Source organism: Zootoca vivipara, chromosome 7, assembly GCF_965207765.1.
Source record: "Zootoca vivipara chromosome 7, rZooViv2.hap1.1, whole genome shotgun sequence".
Taxonomy (NCBI): Eukaryota; Metazoa; Chordata; class Lepidosauria; order Squamata; family Lacertidae; genus Zootoca; species Zootoca vivipara.
Window position 1 is genome coordinate 68,664,964 of NC_142590.1, and position 25,641 is coordinate 68,690,604.

The window sequence follows — 25,641 nt, forward strand, 5'->3', positions numbered from 1 at the left end:
TGTCTTCCCCTTCAGGACCACCCTACCAGGGCTGGCTACTGGCAGTGACCCATCATCAATGACAGCCGCAATAGAAATAGGCTCTCTGCTCCCCACCCCCCAACGAACCAGCTGTGTTCTTCATGGGCTAGATGGCCATGCCTTCTGGCTCCTCCAATATGCTATTTTCCAGATACAGGGGGAAAGAGGCCACATCTTAGCCAGCAGCAGTTTTACAACTTCTACCTGCCTCCTCCTGCTGTGATTGTCCTAGCTTAGATGGCTTTTACAAAGGGCTTAGGCAAAAGCTTCTGTGGAATTGCTGTATCAATACTGATCGCCGAAGAATTGATGCTTTTGAATTATGGCGCTGGAGGAGACTCTTGAGAGTCCCATGGACTGCAAGAAGATCAAACCTATCCATTCTTAAGGAAATCAGCCCTGAGTGTTCACTGGAAGGACAGATCGTGAAGCTGAGGCTCCAATACTTTGGCCACCTCATGAGAAGAGAAGAATCCTTGGAAAAGACCCTGATGTTGGAAAGATTGAGGGCACTAGGAGAAGGGGACGACAGAGGACGAGATGGTTGGACAGTGTCCTCGAAGCTACGAACATGAGTTTGACCAAACTGCGGGAGGCAGTGCAAGACAGGAGTGCCTGGCGTACTATGGTCCATGGGGACACGAAGAGTCGGACACGACTACACGACTAAACAACAACAACAACAACAACAACAAGGTAGCCGTGTTGAGAGGATAATGCTGAAAGCCAGTTTGAGATCAAAGAACAAGAAGTGGATATTGTAAAAACTGAGTTGGATTACAAAAAATATGACCTGGAGGAAGTACAACAAGGACTTGGAAAGAAAAAAGACAGCTGCAAAGAGCAACAAAATGAAGTAAAGACTCAAGAAAAGAAGACCCCTGGAGGGACTGAAATTTGGGGATGTGTAACTGAGGGAAAGGAAAGGCAGAAAGAGGGGGGGGCAGAGGACTGGATTGGGAAATGGGAAAGATGTGGGGTGGGATAAAAAAAATTTAGTTAAGAGATATTTAGGCTGAATGAATAACGGTTTCTGAAATCTTGGCTTGTTAAAGGAAATGCTGATCCGATTGGGGGAAAGGTACCGGGGGGGGGGGGGGCGAGTAAAAGTAAAATGTTAAGTTTTAGATTAGAAAAAGGAGTAGATAGAAAAATTGGAGTTTTCTGGAGGGAGAGAAGAATGGCTGGGGAAAGGAATTTTAGATTTGTATTAAATGTTTATGTTTTGTTAGGTGCCTGGGCAGAGGGCCACCTTTCTTCCTTTCCCTACTTGGAAGCACCTGGTGGCAGGGGGTGCTCTGAGGGGGAAGGAGGGGGTGGAGGGAAACCCAGACACAAAAATGGATCTCCTTTGGAAGGCCTCACCTCATGGATGCACCTCGTGGCAGGAGGTGACCCGTGGGGAGGGGGCATGAAAAAGGAGGAGGATAATGTGAATATTTAAAGGAAAAGATTTTAATTATGAATAGAAAATCCGCCATAATTATGTTAAAAAAATTAAGAAGACCAGGAAGAAGAGATCTGAGGAACCCATAAGTACAATGTCAAGTTATAAGAATTGGTAAAAATCTTTTGTTTGTTTTATATGTGTGTGTTCAAGGAATAGCTGGGGGAAATCCAAACCAGGCTACTCTTCCGCACCTGGCCTCCTGGTGGCAGGGAGGGCTGGGGGTGGAGGAGTGGGGGGGAGGACGAACTTAGCCTTAAATGGACCCCTTCGGCTCTCAACGCCTACTGGTCCTACTGGTGGCAGAAGTGGACTGGTGGGGGAAGGGAGGATGGAGGGACAGAAAATATATATAATGTTATGTTTTGTTTGTGTTTATATAAAAAACTAATAAAAAATATTATAAAAACAACAACAAGGTAGCCGTGTTGGTCTGCCATAGTTGAAACAAAATTTTAAAAATCCTTCCAGTAGCACCTTAAAGGTAAAGGGACCCCTGACCATTGGGTCCAGTCGTGACCGACTCTGGGGTTGCGGCGCTCATCTCGCGTTATTGGCCGAGGGAGCCGGCGTACAGCTTCCAGGTCATGTGGCCAGCATGACAAAGCCGCTTCTGGCGAACCAGAGCAGCACATGGAAACGGAAAGTTTGTCATAAGTTAGTTGGTCTCTAAGGTGCTGCTGGAACGATTTTTTAATATTTTGTTTCCACTGTTTTATAGAATGCATTGGTGTTACACAATAGGGGGCAGGAAGAAAGTGAAATGAATGTTGCATGCAAGTGTATTTCAATGTAACAGTGATATACTTTTACTCTGTTCTCTTGACAGCCCCTGCTTGACACCACAACTATCATCACTACAAAGAACGCAAACAGCCCGAAGTTGAGCATTTTTACTTCCTTTAATTTATATTAAGGACATGGTTTACTCTCTCCAACTGAAATCAAGGGGGGCTAAAACTGCTTTGCTTTGGCAGGATAATTCTACTGTGGATCATATTACAGAAATAATATTACACATTAAAACAGCTTCACACTGTAATGGAAATAGACAACGGTGTTAATTATGTCACCAAAAAACAACGCTCTCATTTCAAGCAATAGTTTGATGCTTGAATATGGGTTTATCTACAAGAAATTTATATACATACTGTACGATGTGTACACACACGATTTCTTTTGAGCCTTAAATAATCAAATGCCATTTGTGTGCCACAATTTACTCTTGGGAAATCAAGTAAGCTGTGTCCTAAAGGTATGTCTGTAAATTAAGTGAATTGTTATACAATGCATCCCTTGCTTATGAATGGGCATAACCAAATTGTGACTTCCCCCCCCAAGCTGTGAAGAGGTAGCAACCAGCCCAGCATGCTGTAGCAGTTGGTGTGATGGGATGGGACTTCACACCTGACCTCTGGTTAGTTGCATTGCTGCTACTTACTAGGAGACAGAGGGGGAGTTGGTGGCAAGGTCAGCACGGTGCAAACGTACTGGCAGAAGTACCAGATTGACTCTGTTAATGCATTTGCACCAGTCCAACCTCACTGCTGCCCTGACTTCCTCCCCTGTAAGCAGCAACGTAATCAAACACAGGTCAGGTAAGTAGCAGCAGTCCACCACACTGTTCACTACTGCTAAGAAGTAGTCACTTTCTCTGAGGGTTCAATCCTACACACACTTACCTGGGAATAAATGCCACTGAACTCAATGGGATTACACAATTAATATGTAATATGTAATCGGCCATGGGATTACACAATTAATATGTTACGTTGTTTGGTCCATGACATCCACTGCTGGCAGCCTGAAAACGTATTCCTAAATCTCCTATGTGCTTGGGGTGAGGGCTTAACATCCAAACCAGTAATATATACTGTATATCCTATTGCCCTAAATTTCCTCTTTGTATGTAAAACTTTTCACTCCAGTTGAGGGGTGTGAACGAGCTGCTCCTGCCAAACAGGTCATCAGGATACTGTCAGCTGACAGTGCTGAGCAGGTGTTCCTCTCCCTGCCCACTGAGTCAGGGAGAAGAGTGCCATCTCATCCCTCCAATCAGTATAATACAGGAAACTCTGTCCCACCCCTTGCGATGGCCACCAGTGCAGGCAAGTAATGGAATCAACCCTGTTTCCTCCCAAATCATACTTATTTGCTTATTTCAAAATAACTATCAGCAAGAGACATTATGGTATAAGTGAAACACACCTAATTCTGCTAAAGATTTATGTTTCCCTTCTGTTAAAAAGGGGGTTGTATTCAACTACAGTGGTACGTCTACTTACGGATAACTCTACTTACGAATGTTTCTACTTACGAATGGAGCTCCGTCCGCCATCTTGGATGTGGTTTAGATAGGATTTTTTCTACTTACGAATTTTTAGATAGGGTTGCTTCTACTTACGATTTTTTTCTCCCAATGCATTCCTAATGGGATTTGATTTACAAATGTGTGTTCGGAACGCATTAAATTTGTAAGTAGAGGTACCACTGTACTACTAAGAGCAGACCCACTAAAATTAATGGACCTAAGTTAGGAATGGCCATTAATTTGAATGGGTCTACTCTGAGTTAGTTGAACACACCCCAAATATTCTGCTTAATAAAAATACAGTGGTACCTCTGGTTAAGAACTTAATTAGTTCCGGAGGTCCGTTCTTAACCTGAAACTGTTCTCAACCTGAAGCACCACTTTAGCTAATGGGGCCTCCTGCTGCTGCCGCGCCGCCGCAGCATGATTTCTGTTCTCATCCTGAAGCAAAGTTCTTAACCTGAGGTACTATTTCTGGGTTAGCGGAGTCTGTAACCTGAAGCATTTGTAACCCGAGGTACCACTGTATATGGTAACTCATACTCAAACTAATCTTTCTATGTATCCTTGGGGAAAACAACTTCCAACTGCATTTCATTTATAACAGAAGATAACATTTACTGCTTACATCCCCTCCTTCTCAATACAAAACAAATGCCCGAGAATGTGTTTTGATGGCCCACTGCATGGCAATCAATTGTTAGTGATACAAAATAGTATCACCATGCTGTTGGTGTAGCAGAAAATGTAGAAGTTATATTGTACACTGCAACTTCATGGCCAATACTTGCAACTTTGTTGACATACACGTGTATGTATATGTGTGTTTGTGTGTGCGTATATAACATTAATATATGAATGTTGCTGAATTACAATGCCTATAACCCCCGCCCTCTGCCCACACTTTCTGGAGCTAATAGGATTTGTAGTTCAGCAACATCTGGAGAACCAAAACACACATAAACTGTGATAAAAGGTATATCTGGTATTTCCTGCTTGGAGGCTACCATTGGCAGGGAAGTTCAATGTCTGGCAGCATATTTAAACATGCATAAGGGAGACAAAAAATGAGGACTAGATCCCAGCAGAGAAATAAAATATAGATCAACACAAATGCAACTTTGTCTATGAAATATAATTATTACTGAGATAAATTATGTTGAGGAGCTTTGAACATTTGAAATGCACAATATGAGCAAAAAAGTATTACAATGAATAACTAATGTAGTGAAATGCAAAGGTTTTGTGGGCATAGATCATTTTATTAATACAGGTGAAACTCGGAAAATTAGAATATCGCCGAAAAGTGCATTTATTTCAGTAATGCAACTTAAAAGGTGAAACCAATATATGAGATAGATGCATGACATGCAAAGCAAAATATGTCAAGCTTTTATTTGTTGTAATTGTAATTATTTGTCATTGGGTGGGTCAATTATAAATGGAATGTAATTAAAGAAATGGAATAGTGATGTTTATTTTTGTAACTGTTTTATTACTGTGGAATTTCCAAAAGAAAGCATTTGTAAAAATTAAAAGAAAAAGAAAAAATAACAAGTTGCATTACTGAAATAAATGCACTTTTCGACGATATTCTAATTTTCCGAGTTTCACCTGGATTTATGCAGGGGGACAAAAATAGCCCAAATATTTAATTAAAGCTTCTTCTTTTTTGTGCACTTGTTGTATTTTCATGCCAGCTACTAGTTTTGAGAGCTTGGAAGAACCCATCATGTAAAAGTGTCATGCTGGACCCAGAAATCTGTAAAGATACTGGCATTGGATACCAGTTAGGAGAATCAATAGTTTGATACATTGACAAACAATGAAACAAACTTCAAATGAGGAAACACTCAGGATTCTAACCAATAGATACATATGCATCTGAAAAGAGAATCAATAAATGATTGACATATAATTATGGGGGTGCCAAACTGAAACGTTTATTTAGCTTTTGCAAATTTCAGAAGCTTGGAGTGAGCGGACCAAATGGAAATGAAAAATACAAAAACACAAGAGTGGTGGTGAGTCAGGATGGGACAATGAAATAAAAGTGAAGCACTTCTTTTACATATCGGTTTCAGTGTCCTGAATCTTCCAAGAGATCCCTCATATGCTACAAAGGAGGGGGGGAAACCTGCTGCTCCCCCCTGCTTCTATTTTAAAGTGGAGATCAATAATTTTGTCTAGTAATGCAAGACCTGTAAACTCCAGAAGAGTATTAGACTCCCAAGTCTCATTCAAGGAAAAATTTGTATGTCTCACTTTCCACATTATGGTAGAGGTAGAGAAAGAAAAGCGTATGGTTCATGCTTTTGCTTTTACTACTTCATTGTTACACATGAAGCAACTCATAGCGAAAGGGAGTGTAGAAAACATCAAAATACTTATCTGAACTACTGGGGATCTGTATCAGAACCAATGAGTTCTGTTGATTTACCTCAGCATGTTTTAGACGGCATGTCTCTATAGATTCATATCAATATATTGGCTTTTTCATTCATTTTTAACCTGTTTTGAATCCTCTAACAGAGTCCCAACTGAGGATTTCTCACAATGTGATGAGTCCATAAGTTCATTGCAGGAGGATGTACGGAATTACATATCTGATACCTGTTAGGTCATTCAAAAATCTGGTTACAAAAAATATGCCAAGTATGGATCTTTCTTGCTTTCCTCTTGTGAGTTATCACCAGTATCTGAGATTCACAGTAGTTATCTCTGTAACATGGAGGTTCTATTTGGCTATTCTGGCCTATCCACTATAAGTCTGTTTAAACCCTTTTAGAAAGCAATATAAGCTGATGGCAGTGAACTGCAAATGTAACAGCACACTGAATGAAGTACTTCCGTTTGTCAGTCCTAAAGCTCCTGCCAATCAGTTTCAATGGGTGGCTCAGAGAGCTCCAATTATGAGACGGGGACAGCAACCAGAAACTCTACTTTGCACATTGTCCCTCTACAATCGCATTGCAAGAACCAGTGGAATCTGCATTTAAGTTGGATAGGTCTTGGCTACCTCTGCCAAATTTCATCTGGCTTTTGCAGTGCAGATCTGATACAAAAATAGTAAAAGTCTCCAAGGGCAGTCTTAATGCTTGCCAATAGCTGGTGAGAGAACAGAAAACTCTGCCCTTGCTATATTTTCCAATATCTTCACAGAGAGAAAGGGAAGGAGACCTCTGTCCCCAATCCCTCCCTATTTTTCAGGCATTACAGAACAAAAGGATGCCACATAAAGTCTCGACACTATGTAGGATGGGAGTGACTAGGCTCGGTAATTAACTTGGCAGTACTGTGAAAATCAACATTTTGGGGAAAGCTCATCCTGCCACCCCCACCAAAAGGGGCGGAGGTAAAACCATAAGATGCTGATTTGGAGCTTTCAGAGGAGGTGGGAGAGTTGGGAAGATAATGAGGATGGAGGAGGCTGCTTTAGCACAAAAGGGTATTCTGTGGAGCAGCAAACACAGGGTGGGCTGCAAGATCTGGAGGGGCGGAGGACTGGAGAGCCACTCACTTTATTGCCCCAATAGGGGAAAGTAGCACGGCAGAAAAGGGAGAGGAAATTAAATGGGAGATGGGGATGAGAAAGGTGGAGAGCGACAAAGACAGGTGGAAGGGAAACGGCAGGGATGTGCAAGGAGCCGGTACCCAGGCAGGGGAGGGTTGCTCACGCAGCACCATCCCCCGCTATGGGTGGGTGGGGAGAGGAGGCTGAGGAGTCAAATTTGGCTGCAGAGAAGTGGGGTCCCGATCCCCGGGGGCCGCTGGGCTGGGACGTTCAGAGGAGGCGAGGGATGGCTGCTGCGCCATCCAAATGGTGGTGCCAAATGCTTCTGGGGAAGGGGGGGAGGAGGAAGGGATGGCGCAGGAGGGGGGCGAGATGCGGGAAGATGCTTGCTTAGGACTTGTGGACGAAGGCTGGAGGCAGCGCAGGTGGATGGGAGGATGGAGCATGGAGTCATGGGCTGGTCGGATGGAGGGTGCAGGTAGGAGGCAGGCAGGCAGGCAGGCGGCGCGGCCTCTCGGCTCCCGCTCTCACCCGTGTCCTGCTCGGCCAGGAACGCGTCTTCCTCCTTCCTGGAGCGCAGGCAGCTCTCGGGGGCGCCGCCGCCGCCGCCTGGCTCCTCCTCGGGCAAGCGGGGAAAGCTGGTGATGCTCATGTAGTCGACGGGCGAGTAGGCGCCCAGGCTGCTCTGCTGACTCGCCTCCTTCTCCGAGGCACCAGCCGCAGACGACGCTGCAGACGCGGAGGCTGCTGATGCCGCCGCCATCCTGCCTGCCTGCTTGCCTGCGCCTCCCGGGCCGGGCAGCCGCCGCCTCCGAGCCAAGGACCCCGTTCCGGAAGTGGCGGAAGGGAACCCGAGAGGGAGGAGGAGGAGGAGGAGGGCGGGGCTTGGGGCCCAGGGACCGCCCACCTGAGCCAGGCGGACCGTCGCCCTGATGGCTGGTTTTCTCTTTTCTATGCCGTTTAATACCGTAGATTGAAGAATATCTCCAAGTACCGGTAGTGTACAGGAAACCGAAGCAACAACAGGCAACTTGAGCCAAATATTGCGAAAACGCGCAGTTGCATATAAAAATGAGGCATTAATACAAAATAATTTATCTATAATCTAATCTATATCTGTCTATCTGTCCACACACACACACACACACACACACACACACACACACACACACACACAAGCCTCGCATAGAATGGGCCCCTTCCCAAGAAAAGCGGGTAAAACAAGTTTTGGTGAGCACAGGTGTGGCAAAGACCATAATTACAGGTGCAGGGATGCTGATACTGATGGTTAAGAAAGATTTTTATACCACTCAGTCATTACATTATTCTCAAATATACAGCTTTTTTTAAGGACAAGTAGAGCATACAGAAGATGATCAACCGCAAAACACAGAATAAAATTAGTAAAACGTTTAAAACAGGCATAGATAACTAAATTATATTTGCATTATTTAATAACATGTTAAGCCCACCTGTCATCAACAAGCAGACCCAAGGTAGGGGTAAAATAAAAATAAGATAAAAAATCATACATTTCCATCAAATCATAGGAGAGAAATCATTTTATTTTATTTTGATAAATGTATTTGGATCGGAGTGCTTCAGAATGAAGGGTTTCGTTCATGCTATATAAATTACTGTACATATACTGTGACTGCAGAGCCGGCCCTACCAGCAGGCAGAGTGAGACCACCATCTCAGGCCATAGGTACTGGGTGGTGTGTGTGAGGGGGGTGGCGGCAACATGTTAGAGGACAGAGCTGCATATACCATGCAGCCTGCCCTGTGCCCATCCTCAGGGATACCACTTGCTGAAAACCACAGGTGGGGCAAGTTGTGTTCATGTCCTACTTGCAAGCTTCCCACTGGCACCTTATTGGCCACTGTGAGAGCAGGATGCTGGACTAGGTGGGCCATTGGCCAGATCAATCAGGCTCTTATTATGCTCTTATGTTCTTATTAGCACTGTAATTGAGAATGTGCGCCCCATCCATCACTAATGACACAATAGTGTATCCCCATGGACCGGGTGAACTGAAATGTTTCAAGGAAAGCTTTTTAAGTATACTGTAATGGGCTGCCTACACAAGTAGCAGTTATATGGCAGAATTGTTCCTGGATTGTACCACTTTGAACTGCAGATGGGGGTGAGGAACTATCACATATCCGAGTGCTTCCCGGTTTTTAAAGGGTTACTTGACTGCTCCTGCTTGGGTCCTATATCTAGTCAAAACAGTTCTTTAACTTCATTGATCAATTAATTAACTATAGAACAAAAAGAACTGCATGTCCCCACTGGTTCCCCCTAATACTAAACAAGTAGACAATAAAACAGTTCTGAGGTATTAATCATATAATTACAAACATAGATGGGTTGATGTGTTATAAGAAAAATAATCTGGATTCTAGGTTTCTGTCACAGAAACTTTGGAGCATTTTCAAATGTAGGCACTTAAAATGCATTTGATATTTTGTAAAGTGCACAATATTTGTTTGTTTGTTTGTTTACATTTACTAGCTTGCCCTATCTCAGAGGCAGGATGAAATGGATTTAAAATATGCATCTTAGCTGCCAAATTAAAACCAGCTAATGCAATGTCAAAAGGTAAAATTCCACACCAACTTAATGCCAGGCCTTAACTGCTTGCCCAATTAAAGGTTTTCCTTTTTTTAAAGGGCAACAACAAATGCCCCTGAATTTATTCTATAAGTTCTCCCAACTCTCTGGAGCACATTTGGGGAGAGTGTGAGGTACACATAGGGGGAGGAGAGTGGGAAAAACTTGTTGTACTAGCAGGAATCCTTGTGCTAATGGGATGCAGGCCCTCCAGATGTTTGGGACTACAATTCCCATCATCCCTAGCTAACAGGACCAGTGCTCAGGGATGATGGGAAATGTAGTCCCAAACATCTGGAGGGACAGAGTTTGCCTATGCCACTGCCTCAAGTGCTTCCCACAGTACCCCACTAGCCCAATGGCACAGGAGTGCATTGGGTGTGAGGCCATGAAACACAGGAGAAATGTCCATCAACATTTTTAAGGGGAAGAGTTTCACTATATTTGTAAATACTCCACCCTTCAATGACCCAGTTCTCAATTTGTGACACGATTATAGATGCACCCTGTGGAACATAATTCACCAGCTGTGGTGAATGATGCAGAATAAGCCTATCACAAATAATAATAATTAACTGAGCCAGTAACGTATGTGTGTGTGTTTGGGTTGCATAACTGCAAATTCTGTGAGGTCACATCTATGTCAAGTTGACCTAGGAGTTCCTTGTTAGTCATAACTTTGTCTTGCAACTACCATCTTCTAATGGGGAAAAAATGTTAGTATCTCCTTTTTTAACATTTACAGTACACACACCTTTGAAATGAGGATTACTGTAGATGCGTCAGCACTGGGGTGGGGGGTGGGAACCAAAGGGGCAGGAGCCCAGGTCAAGTGGGATCAAGGAGAGAGAGAAATGCCCTGGAAGCTGCCCAGAAATGCCAGCTGCTGATTCCAGCCTCAGTACAGATGGTCAATTTGTGGTTGCTTCTACATGACCTCATTATCAAGCATTCTCCCTGATTTGTTTGTGCAAGGTTTGTTAGATAACATTGGCTATTTATTGAGCATGCATTCTGATTGGTTTGCAGGGAGGTTATTCAACATTGCATCAAGCAATTGTTATCCCACTTTGTCCCGTGCATTTCCCCATCTCTTTCGCTATTGCACAAAGTCCAATTTTGTCGAGAGGAGAGGAGGCTTGCTGTGCAAGAGCACCAAATCAACTTTTAACTGCGCTACCTGAATATGGCATTATTTGATTGAATCCCACCTGGAAATACAGTAGTAACAGCCCAGAACCACCCTTTCATTAATGCAACAGGGTGATTTTTGTTTTGATTTATGATGGCACTAATCTTTATCTTGCAACAGTAGTGCAGGTGGGAGCCTTGTAGTGAGGTTGTTGTTGTTGTTTAGTCGTGTCCGACTCTTCGTGACCCGTTAGACTTGCAGAAGACAAAATCCTGTTTACTCCTTTAAGGTTACGGAGAGGTAAATAGTGCATGTGTGTGTGCGTGTGTGCGCGCGCACACACACACACACTGTTAAGCACTTTGCACATTGGTAGCCACAGTTTAAAAGAGCTGTGGGTCTTCTTTCCAAGGGCGTGACCAGAAGTTAGTTATGCCAATGTTGTTCTGTGTCTTAAAATCCACCCTGGAGGCTGTATTGCTACAGAAGAAGCAGGACACACCCTTGGTGCTATTTATAAAAAGAGCAAAGCAGGCTCTTTGCAGTGACTGACAAGCCAGGAATCAGATCCCTTCCAAGGTCAGGTAAGCAAAACTGCGTTGTAGGGTTAGATATAAAAGCGACTGACAGACTTTGTATACAACAAATAAAAAATAATGAAGCCAGTAACTTGGTAACTTTCCGCTTTCATGACTTTGTCTTAAGGTTGATTTGGATATAACAAAAGCTGGAGAGCCGGGGTGAGGAAATAACATCCAGCCAGTATATTCTATAATGTGTAAATGAAAGTTTGCATTCAAAATGTCAGACAAAAAATCTTTTTTTCCCTAAACATTGGATACATTGAAATAAATGCATTGTTTTACAATGCCATTCAAACCCAATGGTGATCTTCATTTCAGTTATTTCAGAAAGAGGGAAACTGAAGCACAGTTTCAGCCTCCCCCTAAGTGTCCCTATTTTCCAGGGACATCACTGATTTAGAGAAACCATCCCAGTTTCTGATTTGATTCCGGAATGTCCCACTATTCCTTAGGATGTCCCTATTTTCATTGGAGATATGTTGGAGGGTATGGAGTTATTCGACCTCCAAGCTGTCTGAAGGCAATCCTGAATAGGGAAGGTTTTTTTAATGTTCAATGTTTTATTACGTTTTTGTATATGTTGGAAGCTGCTCAGAGTGGCTGGGGCTACCAAGTAAGATGTGTGGGGTTTAAACAGTAAAATGATTATTATGGAATGGGATGTTCCTATTTTCATCAGAGAAATGTTGGAGGGAATGCAGTTTTCCACATTCAGCAATTGGATTTTTTTTCAAGTGTACAGTTCCCCTTTTCTGCAATTATATAAGTAGTATAATGATATCTCCTATCTTGCCATGTGATGAGTTCAAAAATTAGGAAATAGCAGATTTTAAAGAGTCAGCATAACTTTAATCTGTACTATTAACTGACACCTGGCAAAAGTTTTGTGAGTAAAGTTAGCTTTACAGAAGGCTGTAAAAACACAGGTGTATAGCGCTTCTGAGCTAAGGGTGCATTGATTGATTGAGTTGGGGCAGAGAGGGTCACTAACATAGCCTTAAGGTCCTTGAGAAGGAGGAAAAGAACATGAATAGGGGCTTTCTTGTTCATTCTATTCATTGAGCACACTGCCTCTAATACCGGTATGTGCAGCTAGGAGGTGGTGGTGATAGGAGGTGAGTGAGCTCTCTTGGGCTGCATGTAGGAAAAGCAGTGCATTGTGTCAACCATCACCTTCTTGATCAGGGTCTCCAAACTAAGGCCCGGGGGCCGGATGCGGCCCAATCACCTTCTAAATCCAGCCCACGGACGGTCCGGGAATCAGCATGTTTTTACATGAGTAGAATGTGTCCTTTTCTTTAAAATGCATCTCTGGGTTATTTGTGGGGCCTGCCTGGTGTTTTTACATGAGTAGAATGTGTCATTTTATTTAAAATGCATCTCAGGGTTATTTATGGGGCATAGGAATTTGTTCATATTTTTTCCAAAATATGATCCGGCCCCCCACAAGGTCTGAGGGACAGTGGACCGGCCCCCTGCTGAAAACGTTTGCTGACCCCTGTTCTTGATCATAGAGAAGCTGCTGTCCCTGGCCAGAAATCTGAGCTGAAATCCTGCAGTTCAAAACTAAGCTCAGCAGCCAATCAACTGTTGTCTCTGTTTCCCAATTGTCAATGGGGAGAAGATATTGGTCAAATTTACAGAGTTGTTGTAGCAGATTATTGTAGGGGTGAGAAGCCTGAGACCATCCAGTTTGGTTGGACTAAAACACCCATCATTCCTGACCATTGCCTACACTGGTCAGAGTTGTGATCCAACAACATCTTCAGGACAACACAGGCGCTCTATCCCTGGGCTACTGAAATATTGTATATGACGTTTGAGCACTTAGGAAATGTGCTATAGAAATGCCAGGTCATTATAATATGTACAACTGCCTTGTTTAATTGACTAAGGCTGCATTCCTAAGCATACCTACTTACCTGGGAGTAAAGCCCAGTGAACCCAATGGAACTTAAAGTAGAAATGGCCTTTGACAGTTAAGGTACTTTGTTTTGGAGGACCCATCTATTTTGTTGAATCTATAATTGTTCTATTTTGGTAAGAATAGTTTGTGTTACTCTTTTTAAACAATTGCAACTGTCCTACATGTTTTATAGCTGTATATTGCATTATTGGAACTCACCTAAGATAGTAAAGGGCAGGTAAGAAACGTTATAAATTATTGTAACTGATTAAAACATTTTTGATAAATTAAAATTATATTCTAAATTAACTGGGCAAGAGATTATTCAAAAAATGATTTTAATATAAAAACTAGATTAAAAAGTGCCTTCCTAAAAGAGTCCAATTTTGTCCCACACAATAAAAAATGGATCTAAGACAAAACTTGCAACACAATTGCATGATTTTAAAAAATGGAAAGTATTCATTCTCTTTCCAAACTACTGCTTTTACTTACCGTATATACAACTGTATGCAAATCAAGTCAATTAGTCTGCTACTGTAATTAATGAACATGGATTTCTTCAGTTGAGCAACAGCCCTGGTCACACTATAAAACCCCACCAACTATGACCTGAGTTTGTCTCTTGCAAGCCTCTGAGACAATCATCTCCTGTCCTGATTTTTTCATGTTTACAGGTTGTATTCGCTGCCATGGATTTTGCTCCAGAGAAGAAAGAGGCCTTCATCATAACTCGAGAGATCTGTGCTGGCAGGAAGAAGATCCCCTTGGGGTCCATAGGATGCTTTGTGGAGGGCAAGCACAGCAAAGGTCGTCTGGTTGACATGAAGTCCAGGCCTATCATAGCCCTGATGAGCAGCCACATAAGACCTCTCAGCCGACACCAGGCTGCCCTGTTGCTCACCATTGAGAGCCCACAAAAGAGGCATAGCCTGTTCTGCAATGAACAGCTCTTCTCTTCCATTTGCTGCCTGCGGATCCACGATGTGCTGCAACTAAGATATGGCAGAGTGGCGACTGTTGGTATTGTGAGAGGCTTCTGGGAACGGCGCAGGAAACCGGGCAGTGGAGAGCTGAGGATGGTCCTCATTGAGGTGGAGTTGCTGGTGAGGCCATAGCAGGGCTTAGCTTCAGGGTATTCTGGTACTGTACTGCTCCTGTTAATGGCCAAACTTTTAGTTGCTGTGGAGCGAAGCCTTCAAATTCCCCATTTTTCATCACAGGTCCTTCTCTGAATCCCCTAATCCTTTAGCCTCTTGATCTATGTATCTTTGCATCCCTTACTCTTTATCACCCCTTCTTAAATATATACTTTATGATACCCCCTATATGACCATTCTTAAATACATAAGGTACTACCTTCGGCAAATGGAATTGTCCCTAAAATAAACTGGTACTGCCATTGCAACAAGGAGTTTGGGAGGGGAAATATGGATCAGGGATGTGGTAGCTCCCACCAGCCCTACCCAGCATGGTCAGTGATCAAGAATGATGGGAGATGGTATGGATTATTGCTTCAAAAAAGCAGTATTCTCAACACCGATTATTATTTTCTTTGCTGCTTAAACCAGGATCCAGGAATTATTGCCCTTGGTAAAAACAACTCCAGGCTGAAAATCGATGCAAGCAAGATTGTCGCTGTTAGCTCCAGTATTACCAACCCCGTTTCATGCAAAGAGATTGGCCAAAGATCCCTTAAGAAAGGTAAGAGTTGGTGATGAAGTTGCAAGACCTCAGCCCCCTAAAATTACCAGTTTGTTTGCACAATATTCCTTATTAAAGAGATCTATGGTTTTGAGATTATTGTCCCCTAATTTCTTAGTTCTTGTGATATCCGGGAAGATCACAAACAAATGAGTTATGCTTTGTGCTTTGCAACCTAGGTGTGGCTGGTAGTGTGCTTGTGCGCCTGTAAGAGACATGCCTGTTATGTAATAGAAATGCCCTTCCCCTCTCTGGGTGTGGCTCCCAACATAACTCAGTGGGAATGAGATAGAAAGAACCTTGAGTCTTGCCTGGGCAGTGAGTCCTAGCTAGCTGCTGTTAAAAATAAATACAATTACTGAAGTTCTCCTGACCACCTGCTGACCTCCTACCACTTCCTGTCATTAGGGCAAACCCACTGCAAATTTTCTTTCCCAAACTTACAGGGCGAGAGCAAGCAGCAATACCATGTGATCTGAAAGGGACTTCACAGGATCTCTTCCAGTGTCACAGAGGGTGCTGGGATGCAACTCAACATCCGGCTACCCCACGCAATTGCTTGGATTGCTTGGCAGTTGGGCATAAAACACAGGGCAGCATTTCAAGGCATCATAGCCTTGCATCCTTGGGAGGGGCCTCACAGTCCTCAGTGATCTGAAATTCTGATCACAGGGAGGAGAGTAAGAATGTTCAAACTCTCCCTCTTGCAATCCCCTTTCAGGTTTCCCTGGGGGTCTGCAGGCCCTCAACGCTAAGGTTGCCATATTTCAAAAAGTAAAAATCAAGACACCCTGAAAATTGATGAGCTTTTTTAGTTTACTTGCTGAAGATCCAGGACAAATCCCCCCCCCCGGGAGTCACTTCTGCCTTTGAAATCCCCGTAGTGTCCAGGAAAATCTGGACATATGGCAGCCCTACTCCATGTTGTAGTTGTGGGACTATAACTTCCGTCATCCCTGACCACTGATCATGCTGGCTGGAGCTGAGGGGAATTGGAGTTCAGCAGCAACATCTGGAGAGCCATGTGTCCTTGCTTTAGGTATTTTGGCTCTCGTGGTGAAGGTAGGGTTAATAACAGGACTATCATTTACCATACCCCAACTGTTCTTCTAGAGGGCAGTTACATAATGGAGCACTTGGCAGAGGATGAGGCAGCATGGGAACATGACGTCCTGCAGAAGATGGAAGGCAGCATGAAGGGCATCCAGGGGCATTGCAACTCCTGCTATCTAGACACTACCCTCTACAGGTTTGTTCAGTGTTTGGGGTCCAGCTCTGTGGTCTCTCCATCATTTCACACTGCCTCCTGCATTCAGCAATGCATTCAGCAAACCTTTCTCCCCTTTATTTTGCTGCCTTTTTCTGATCATAGCGCTTTGGTCTTTTTTGCAATCTTCATGGTGCAGTCCTTCCTTCAAAATGGCCAGCTAGACCAGGAGTAGCCAACATGGGCCCTACAGGTGGACTCCACATTCGGAAGCTGTATGCCTCCAAATGCCAGTTGCTGGGAATGGCCGGTGTGTGTGTGTGTGTGTGAGTGAGTGCTGTTACGCTCATATCCTACTTTCGTGCTTCCCATGATGTCACACTGGAGAAGAGAATGTCGGACACATTGGCCTGATCCAACATGGTTCTTTTTAGGACTGCAATTTCCATCATCATCACCACTGACCATGCCTGATGGAGCTGGTGGAAGCTGTAGTTTAGCAGCATATGATGAGCTGCTACTCAATGACTGCTAGACAAAGCCAAAGTGGTACCCAGCCCTTGGAGGGCCAGTTCCATCAGCAGCTACCCTAGGAAGTAGCAGGCCATGGTACCCATTTTGCACAGGGGTGATGACCTCCCTTTCTATTTCAGTTCATGTGTTTTATGTGCATGTTTCTTTGCAGTTTGTTCAGCTTCTCCTCTGCCTTGGATGGCATCCTCTATTCATCTGAGGTGCGTGATGCAACAGTGCAGCAAATCTTGAGGCAGCAGATTGTGCAACCCTTGAGACAGTGAGTTCCATTGTCTGTTCAAAGTGCTTGTACTCTGTGGTATTCATGTGCTCAGTGATGGACTATAATTTATTATAGGAATAAGGGAACTTTGGGCTGGACTTTTCATCCTGCCTAATTAAGCAGGTCAATAATAGAAAATACCATACTGTAGAGGGGCCAGATCCTGATCTCCCCACTCCCACAGACCATGTTGACAGGTGAGCAGGCATTGGCTACACGATAGCATTTCAAGGATATCTCTAGTACGGGAGATCCTATCGAGGCTTGCTGTCACCACTGATAAGCCGATTGGCACTGCAGCAAACCTCACTTGTCAAGTAACAATTGTGCCCTGGCCAGTGCACTTAAAGGCTCCCAACGGTTCTTTTGCAGCCATGTCTCTACCTGCCCTACACCTGATGTCACCTGTTACATTTGGGGGCAATGACCTTCTGGGCCAAACTGGAACCTATGCCAGGCCTGATTTAGCCCACAGGCCAGAGGTTCCCCACTGCCGCCGTATTTATTTTAGGAAATGCACAAAGAGCAAGAACTCTTTCCCCTGGCCAGTGAAAATTAGTATGCAGAGTGGTTGAAAGAACGGATCAAAATGTCTACAGAAGTAATTATTGGTGCGATTACGACAGCTTCTCAAAGAGCAAATTGCTGGCCTGTGTTAATTAGTACAGAGCAGGGGGTTGGGAAATAATTCAGGTTAAACTCCAAGAGATGACATTGGAACAGCATGCCCACTTGCCCCACTGCTGCCGGAGAAGTAGCACTGGCATCAACGCTGACTTCTGGTGACATCTCACCAGAACTCGCTGCTGCTGCTTTGCACCACCGAGGCACAACCTAGGTGGGGGGTGCAGCAGGGGTGCAGCGCAATAGCAGCAGATGGGTAGGGCAGCACTTCCCATTTCCCCTCAAGCCGTGAAGCAGGATGCACCACCCCATCTTTCGATGTTGCTGCAGTATCACTCCTCTCACCCCTGACCAACAGCCATGATGAATTGCAGCTTCCACCAGCACCAGCCAACATCTGGACAGCCACATGTTCCCAGTGAAGTCACAGATTTCACTGCATTATATACATTTCATGGAATTCATAAAACACGTTGCTGCTAAGAGAAAAAAAAGCCATAACCTTATTCTTTTCAGGTAGCCCCTGAAGGAAATCTCCCTGTTATCATGCAAACACCAGCACATCTGCTTCCAGGTGCAGATTTTAAGGATCTTCTTTGCACCATTAAATGAACCGGCTTTTCAGCAAGGCGTGAGCTAATGTTCAGTGGCTCGCCTAGTATTTTCCCTTCATACTCTCCACTTCCCCCAAGTGATAGGAATTTGCAGGGCTGTCTATTACAAGGTCAGTTTCATGGAGAGAATGCAGGCTGTTTTGTATTGTAGTTGGTCAAAGAGACTAACCAACATATTTAGCTTTTTTTAATTAAAAAAATGTACTTATACACATTGAGCATGGGAAAGATATAGCAGGATTAACCTTGAAACAGCCTCAGTTTCTGCCAAAGCAGCTGCATTCCTCTGCAGCTCCCTAGGGCTGTTTTTTTGCCAGGCAGTCCCAACAGCACACATTTCTTTCTCTGGCTAAAGACAAAATTGTGAGCAGGCAGGTGCAACCATCATTCCTAGATGATCTGGTTTGCCCATTAATGAACATCTATTGTAAGCAGGCAAGCACATAGCTCATGCAAGTATTGATCTTTCCCAGGCATGGCTATGTGGGAGCTGAGAATGTGATGAACTTGAGGAGGTTGCTGCGATGCGACAGCTTTGTTACAGAAGAGAAAGGTAAGGGACAATGGCATCATAGTCCATCCGCTGCACCTCTGGGGGCAAGGGAAGGTCACTTTGCCACTGCTTCCTTCCTTCCTCCCCTTAAAAACACACTCAGACACTTTGAAATATCTGGAATTTGTCCACAAATGAAGAGTGTGCCGATTAGGAGTATAGTTCTGGGCATTGCTGCAGGCCTTTTACTATCCTAATGGAGACTACTGTTGACAGATCCAGAGGAGTTTCTGAATGTCCTTCTCAGAGAGGTCTTGGCTGTAGAACCCTTGCTCAAAATCAGGTATGGCTTTGATCTGTTTATCTTTTTTATCTTGGCTCTGAGGGCCAGTCACCAGGGCAGTATTATCTACCATGTGACTAGGGATGCCAACTCTTGGATTCATAAAATCTGGTGATTAGACAGAGCCTAGGATTGGAGCCCATTTCAGTGCAGCAATGGGTGTGGGTGGGAGCCTAGCTGTGTCATATGGACAGACGGCATTGAGTTGAGATAGGTTGGGAGGTGAAGCATAGCAGTTTTTCAGTAGGAAGGAGCCCAACACAAAAGCTGTTAATTTGCCTAAGCTTCAAAACTTCTTCCCCCAAAATTTTTAGGTCAGACAACGAAGTGCTAGAATATAATTGCTACCAGATCCTTGCAGAGAAAGATGCTACAATCAAAATGCCCACTGTGCAGCAGCTACTGGAAACATCCCTGCTCTCATATGGCTTAAAGCTGGATGAGGTATGCAACTGGCTTTAAGTAGCACTGTGTATATTTCAAGATTAGACCTCAACAACAACCAAGAATGATCTATTCAGGAGCAGTTCTATTTGGACCACTCCATCTTGAGCCAACTTACAGCAAAACACATACAAACACTCTTCAAAAAGGTCCGTTTCTTCCAGATTCCATCATGCCTCATCTTACAGATGCCTAGGTTTGGGAAGAGTTATAAGAAGTTTTCATCAGTGTATCCCTCTCTCGAGCTTGACCTCACAGATATGATGGAGCAAGGTAAATCAAAGATTTGATACTGGTTGGGTTTGATGTTACTAAGAACTGATTGAAGACTACAGTACTGTACAAACCTGGGTTCTTTTTCTATGATTGTAGCTCCACGGGTGTGTTGTGTTTGTGGAGGAGAGGCAGCCCACGGATGCTCACGATGCCAACTGGATTCCCTTCTGCATCCTAAACTCATGAAACTGTTTGAGAACCTTTCTAAGGTATGAAGGAACAATGAATGATAATTATTTCATGATAGAAAAGCCAGTGGGAGGGTTCTGTTATGACATTGGAAAGAGTTGCTAGCAGGTAGCCAAATGGTCCATGTCAACAATGAGACTTTGTCCTTAGGTTTTTTATTAAATTTTCCTAACTTTACCAATTAATTTCAAATTTGCTACACATTTGTTACAATTTGACTTTCCACCTTTCCTTCCATGCTTTTTTACACCCATCCCTTCCACCTACTGCATACGGTAATATCACACATTTCATCTAATACATAGTCCTATATTTCATATACAGTCATACCTCGGTTTAAGTACGCCTCAGTTTGAGTATTTTCAGTTTAAGTACTCCACGGACCCATCTGGAACGGATTAATCAACTTTCCATTACTTTCAATGGGAAATAAAAAAATTCCTTCAGTAGCACCTTAAAGACCAACTAAGTTTTTATTTTGGTATGAGCTTTCGTGTGCATGCACACTTCTTCAGATACGTATCTGAAGAAGTGTGCATGCACACGAAAGCTCATACCAAAATAAAAACTTAGTTGGTCTTTAAGGTGCTACTGAAGGAATTTTTTTATTTTACTTCGATCCAGACCAACACGGCTACCTACCTGTAACCATTTCAATGGGAAAGTTTGCTTCAGGTTAAGTACGCTTCAGGTTAAGTACAGACTTCCGGAACCAATTGTGTTTGTAAACCGAGGTACCACTGTATTATCATTTTCTTCCTGTTGCTCAAATTTCAAATCCGGCAAACAATTTCATTTGGTCATCATATTTTTTCAAATTATCCAGAAAGGCTCCCACTCTTTCATAAATTGTCCATCATATTGATCTTTTACTTTCACTTCTAGCTTTGCCAGTACCGCTTAGTAACTGTGAGCCTCTGTCTTCATCTTCAGGGATTTATTGCTACAGCTTCTTGCACATTTAGGTGTGGAGTTACCCACCCACCAGGCAAGCAAGCAAAAATTAGGCTTGCCAGCTTTGGCACAATTTCAACAAACAATATTCTCCTTGTAGGTAGAGATGTGCATAGTTTTCTCTGCTGCATTTCTGCTGGTTGTGCAGCTGTAAAAGGCACAGCACCCTCCCTGGAAAAGTTCGTAAATTTGCCTCAAGGACATTTCCTTCAGAACTCTGTAACCTGCATATTCTCCTTCCTCCATAACATGATAATAATAATAATAATAATAATAATAATAATAATAATAATAATAATAATAATATATTATTATTTATACCCTGCCCGTCTGGCCGGGTTCCCCCAGCCACTCTGGGCGGCTTCCAACAAAATATTAAAATACAGAAATCCATCAAACATTAAAAGCTTCCCTAAACAGGGCTGCCTTGAGATGTCTTTTAAGGTCTGGTAATTGTTGCTCTATTTGACCTCTGGTGGGAGGGCATTCCACAGGGTCCTCTGCCTGGTTCCCTGTAACTTGGCTTCTTGTAGCGAGGGAACTGCCAGAAGGCCCTCGGCGCTGGACCTGTGTCTAGGCAGAATGATGGGGGAGGAGACGCTCCTTCAGGTATACTGGACCGAGGCCATTTAGGGCTTTAAAGGTCAGCACTAACACTTTGAATTGTGCTCGGAAACGTACTGGGAGCCAATGTAGGTCTTTCAGGGTCGGTGTTATGTGGTCTCGGCGGCCGCTCCCAGTCACCAGTCTAGCTGCCACATTCTGAGTTAGTTGTAGTTTCCAGGTCACCTTCAAAGGTAGCCCCACATAGAGCGCATTGCAGTAGTCCAAGCGGGAGATAACTAGAGCATGCACCACTCTGGCGAGACAGTCCGCGGGCAGGTAGGGTCACAGCCTGCGTACCAGATGGAGCTGATACACAGCTGCCCTGGATACAGAATTGACCTGCGCCTCCATGGACATCTGTGAGTCCAAAATGACTCCCAGGCTGCACACCTGGTCCTTCAGGGGCACAGTTACCCCATTCAGGACCAGGGAATCCTCCACACCTGCCCGCCTCCTGTCCTCCACAAACAGTACTTCTGTCTTGTTGGGATTCAATCTCAATCTGTTAGCCACCACCCATCCTCCAGCCGCCTCCAGGCACTCACATAGAACCTTCACCGCCTTCCCTAGTTCTGATTTGATAACTTGTATTCTAGGAAACAACACATTCTCCCTATTGGGAAACCCAAAAGTATGTCCCAACTGGTTAGCCTTCCAGAATCCTCTTTGCACAATAAACATTCCAGGTACCTTAGGCAATTTCTTGGCCAAGATTTCTGGTTAGAGTGAAAAACCAGCTACACAAATGGCACAGTCTGTCAGCTAGGGGGTTTATATTATTATTAATTCATTTACAAATTTGCCTTTTACTTTTTTATGTCTCAAGGCTATTTACACAGACATGGCTAAAATGGTTTTTAAAACAGTACAAAGAAACCTGAAAATAGGTTTCAAAGCAACTCAAAGTGAACATCTGAAGCAGCGAGGTCTTTACATGCAGCTGGAGAAGCCTGTCAAAACAAAAATGTCTTCAATTGTTTCTGGAAAATTCAGGTGGTGGCCTCCTGCTGTAGCTCAACAGGTTTGCAAAGAACCACCCTACATCGCTGGACTGCACTGAAGGGTGACACAGTCAAAGTGTGACGCCCAAGAAATAGAGCATTATAATCACTACTTTAAGATGCGGGGAAACCCCGAAAAACAGTGTCAGATTCTGACTAGCAATCATCTGTTTCTTTCATCCAGCCACCATCTCATTGGATTGGACCAAAGCATCCTTACAAAGGACTAGGACCCAACAGCCCTCCAAAGCAGCGCACCTTGGATCTCTTCGCCGTCCTTTGCATAGAAAGCAGCCATTATGTGGCTTTTGTTAGATACGGCCCATTGAGACACTCCTGGCTTTTCTTCGACAGCATGGCTGGCAGCACACTGAGTAAGCAAGGATCTTGGGCATTATTTGTGGGGGTTATTCTAAAAACCAGAGCTCTGCCAGCTTCAACACGTGTTTCCAAGGTTTTCTCTCCCTTTCCCATTGGTTCTTACTTCCTCCCTATTTTCACTTAGACGTGGCTTTCTTCAGCGCTGCTGAATCATGGCAAGAAATATTATTAATGTCTTGCTCTTCACAAGCTCACAGAATGCTTAACTACAGGCATCCCCCCCCACTTACGCAGGGGTTACGTTTTGGGCCCCTGTGAGCATAAGTGGAATTGCGTAAAGTGGGGAGGGGCACCCTCTAAAAAGGCTCTAAATGCCCATTTCCCACCTGCTCTCCAGCTCTCTCTCCACATACAACTCTCTCTCTACTTAGAGGTGAAGTTCTGGGACCAGCTGGAGGACGCACAGAAAAGCAGCAGCAACATGCAGCAGCTGCGCTACCCCAACCGTCAGCTGTTAGGTGAGGAGGCTTGAGCAGCTTAAACAAAGCTCTGCTGTGCCTCCAGCCCCTTTAGGGCTCCCTCTGTCCTCACTGATGTCTTTTTCGGGCTCTGGGGAGGGTCTCCTCGTGAGTCACAAGGACTCTTCAGCTCTCTTCCGCCATTTCCTGGTATGATTCTATAAGTAAAAAATGGAGGTGCTATGTACTTTTCCATGTTTATTTGTTTGTTTTGCAACACAACACAATCTCTACTAAAAACTAATATAATAATAATAATAATAATAATAATAATAATAATAATAATAATAATAGAATTATCTTTAGTTGCCTCTTTTTAAACTGTCCGTTTTTCTTTAGAGAATGACAAAGGAATTAACATTCCTGTGGTCAAGGCCTGCCCTCAGATTGGAGACTATCTGGCTATGGCACCCGAGGAATTTGCTACTGTGGATACCAAGCAGATGGATGCTTTTTCCAGAAGATTTTTCTGCGATGCTTACACGTTCATGTACCAAAAGCCACAGCACGCTTCTTACAAGTTATCGGTTCAGAAACTGAGCTCTCTCTGAGCCAGATCTTGGAGAGGGAATTTGAAAGCTCACAAGGACCACCATCTTTCTCTTGGGAGACAGAAACATGAATGCTGGAACTGTCAGGTTATAGGCTTCTAATAAACCCCACCTCCAACGTAACAGCATTGGTCTGCGTTATAGCAAGTCACTGCTTTCAAAGCCATATTTTCTGAACAATCATTTTCTGGAATTATCTTCCGGCTGACACACTGGTGTAAAGGTGGAAGTCCCTCTCCACTTTGCAAGATGCCAAGGAAGACTGCCCAAGTGATTGTGGTGTGTTGCATCTCTGTAACACCTGCAAGGTGAGGAGAGATATTTTCCTGAAGGCACATCCCAGCCTACCTTGACTGGCAGCAGAGGAGGATGTTGTACCTGTGTGCCAGGTGAGCATCAGCCTTGTTCATTAATTTGAACGCTTCTGAAGCTGCTTTCATCAGGCACTGAAAATGAGCTCTTACTCATACATACAACTTATCCGTTGAACATTCATCCTGATTTGCATCCACAAAGCTTACATGGAGGTTAGATTATATTCTTTATTGAGCTTTTATTCCGATTTATTTGTGGGGAGGTTATATGACAACTGGCATTCATCTCAATTTATTTGTGGGGTGTTTATACATCTTCCTGTTAACTGTTCACTCATTCTACACTTTACAATGCATTTTCTCACCACCTTCCTGACTGTAAAAACCCCTTTTTTAAAGTGGATTTGCTACAGTAGAGTGACAAGAGCGTTTTAATTGCTTGAATCCCACCTGCAAAATACTGACAATCTAGAGATGCCCAAGGCCAGTTCATTTGCAACAATGACCCATCTCCCACTCTGAGACCTTTCCTGTACAGCACCCTGTATATGACTTTATTTAGATCCTGCTGTTTTAGCTCTTATTGTTTTGTACTTTTTATATAAATGTTTTTTTAAGTATTCTTTTTGTACTGTGTTGTCTTGGCTCTGTGACTGTAAGGGTAGTTTATAAATAAAATAATGAAATGAAAACACATAACTACTGCCCACATAGCCCTACCAGCTACTTTTAGAGTAGCAACAAAAGCTTTTGCTTTCATCTCTAATTCCTGCCAACCATATTTTTTTCTGAATGAAGAAAAATTTACATTTTTATTGAATGAGTTGGACTGGTAGTGTGGGAAGAGTGGTAGAGAGGTGAGTCAAGGATTGGTCCTCAGGAAGGTGGGTGGTAGCTTCAAGTGTTCAAATGTGCTACGGAGGCTGGTTTGTGACAGACATGTCCTCTGGTAAGAGTTCATTTTACATAGCCATGTTCTTTTCCAAGACAAAGATGGATTTGTTCAGTGGGAATAGAACTGGAAGCAATCTCCCTTGGGATATGTGGCTGGAAGCTGGGATATAGTGATTACTGAAGATAGGGGCAGTAGATTTCCCTTAGGTTAACCATCCTGTAGCAGCTCTATCTGAAAGAGAAACATTCACATATTCTGA

The 25,641-nt window shown here is 43.7% G+C and overlaps 2 protein-coding genes across 2 annotated transcripts in view; one reads left to right on the forward strand and one right to left on the reverse strand.

The window, feature by feature from the left end:
- Window positions 1–8,126, reverse strand: part of GGT7 (gamma-glutamyltransferase 7) — a 37,851-nt gene extending 29,725 nt beyond the window's left edge. The window contains exon 1 of the mRNA XM_035122695.3: window positions 7,825–8,126. Coding sequence (XP_034978586.2) covers window positions 7,825–8,056 — 232 coding nt within the window. The 5' untranslated portion in view covers window positions 8,057–8,126. The remainder of the gene's footprint in view (window positions 1–7,824) is intronic.
- A 2,873-nt stretch (window positions 8,127–10,999) lies between these two features.
- LOC118089226 (ubiquitin carboxyl-terminal hydrolase CYLD) lies at window positions 11,000–25,106 on the forward strand. The gene is made up of 12 exons (XM_035123706.3): window positions 11,000–11,626; window positions 14,210–14,638; window positions 15,104–15,236; window positions 16,350–16,485; window positions 17,129–17,236; window positions 18,951–19,030; window positions 19,247–19,313; window positions 19,628–19,757; window positions 19,922–20,030; window positions 20,130–20,242; window positions 22,968–23,157; window positions 23,962–25,106. Exons 2-12 carry the CDS (start codon window positions 14,225–14,227, stop codon window positions 24,171–24,173), a joined length of 1,692 nt encoding a protein of 563 aa, XP_034979597.3. The 5' UTR covers window positions 11,000–11,626; window positions 14,210–14,224; the 3' UTR covers window positions 24,174–25,106.
- Window positions 25,107–25,641: the final 535 nt, after the last annotated feature.

Excerpts from the sequence above, each read along its gene's own strand:
- LOC118089226 (XM_035123706.3), top strand. The coding sequence starts at position 14,225 with ATGGATTTTGCTCCAGAGAAGAAAGAGGCCTTCATCATAACTCGAGAG. Across the intron at positions 17,237-18,950 it reads ATTGTGCAACCCTTGAGACA|GCATGGCTATGTGGGAGCTG; the intron begins GTGAGTTCCATT and ends GATCTTTCCCAG. Across the intron at positions 20,031-20,129 it reads CACAGATATGATGGAGCAAG|CTCCACGGGTGTGTTGTGTT; the intron begins GTAAATCAAAGA and ends CTATGATTGTAG.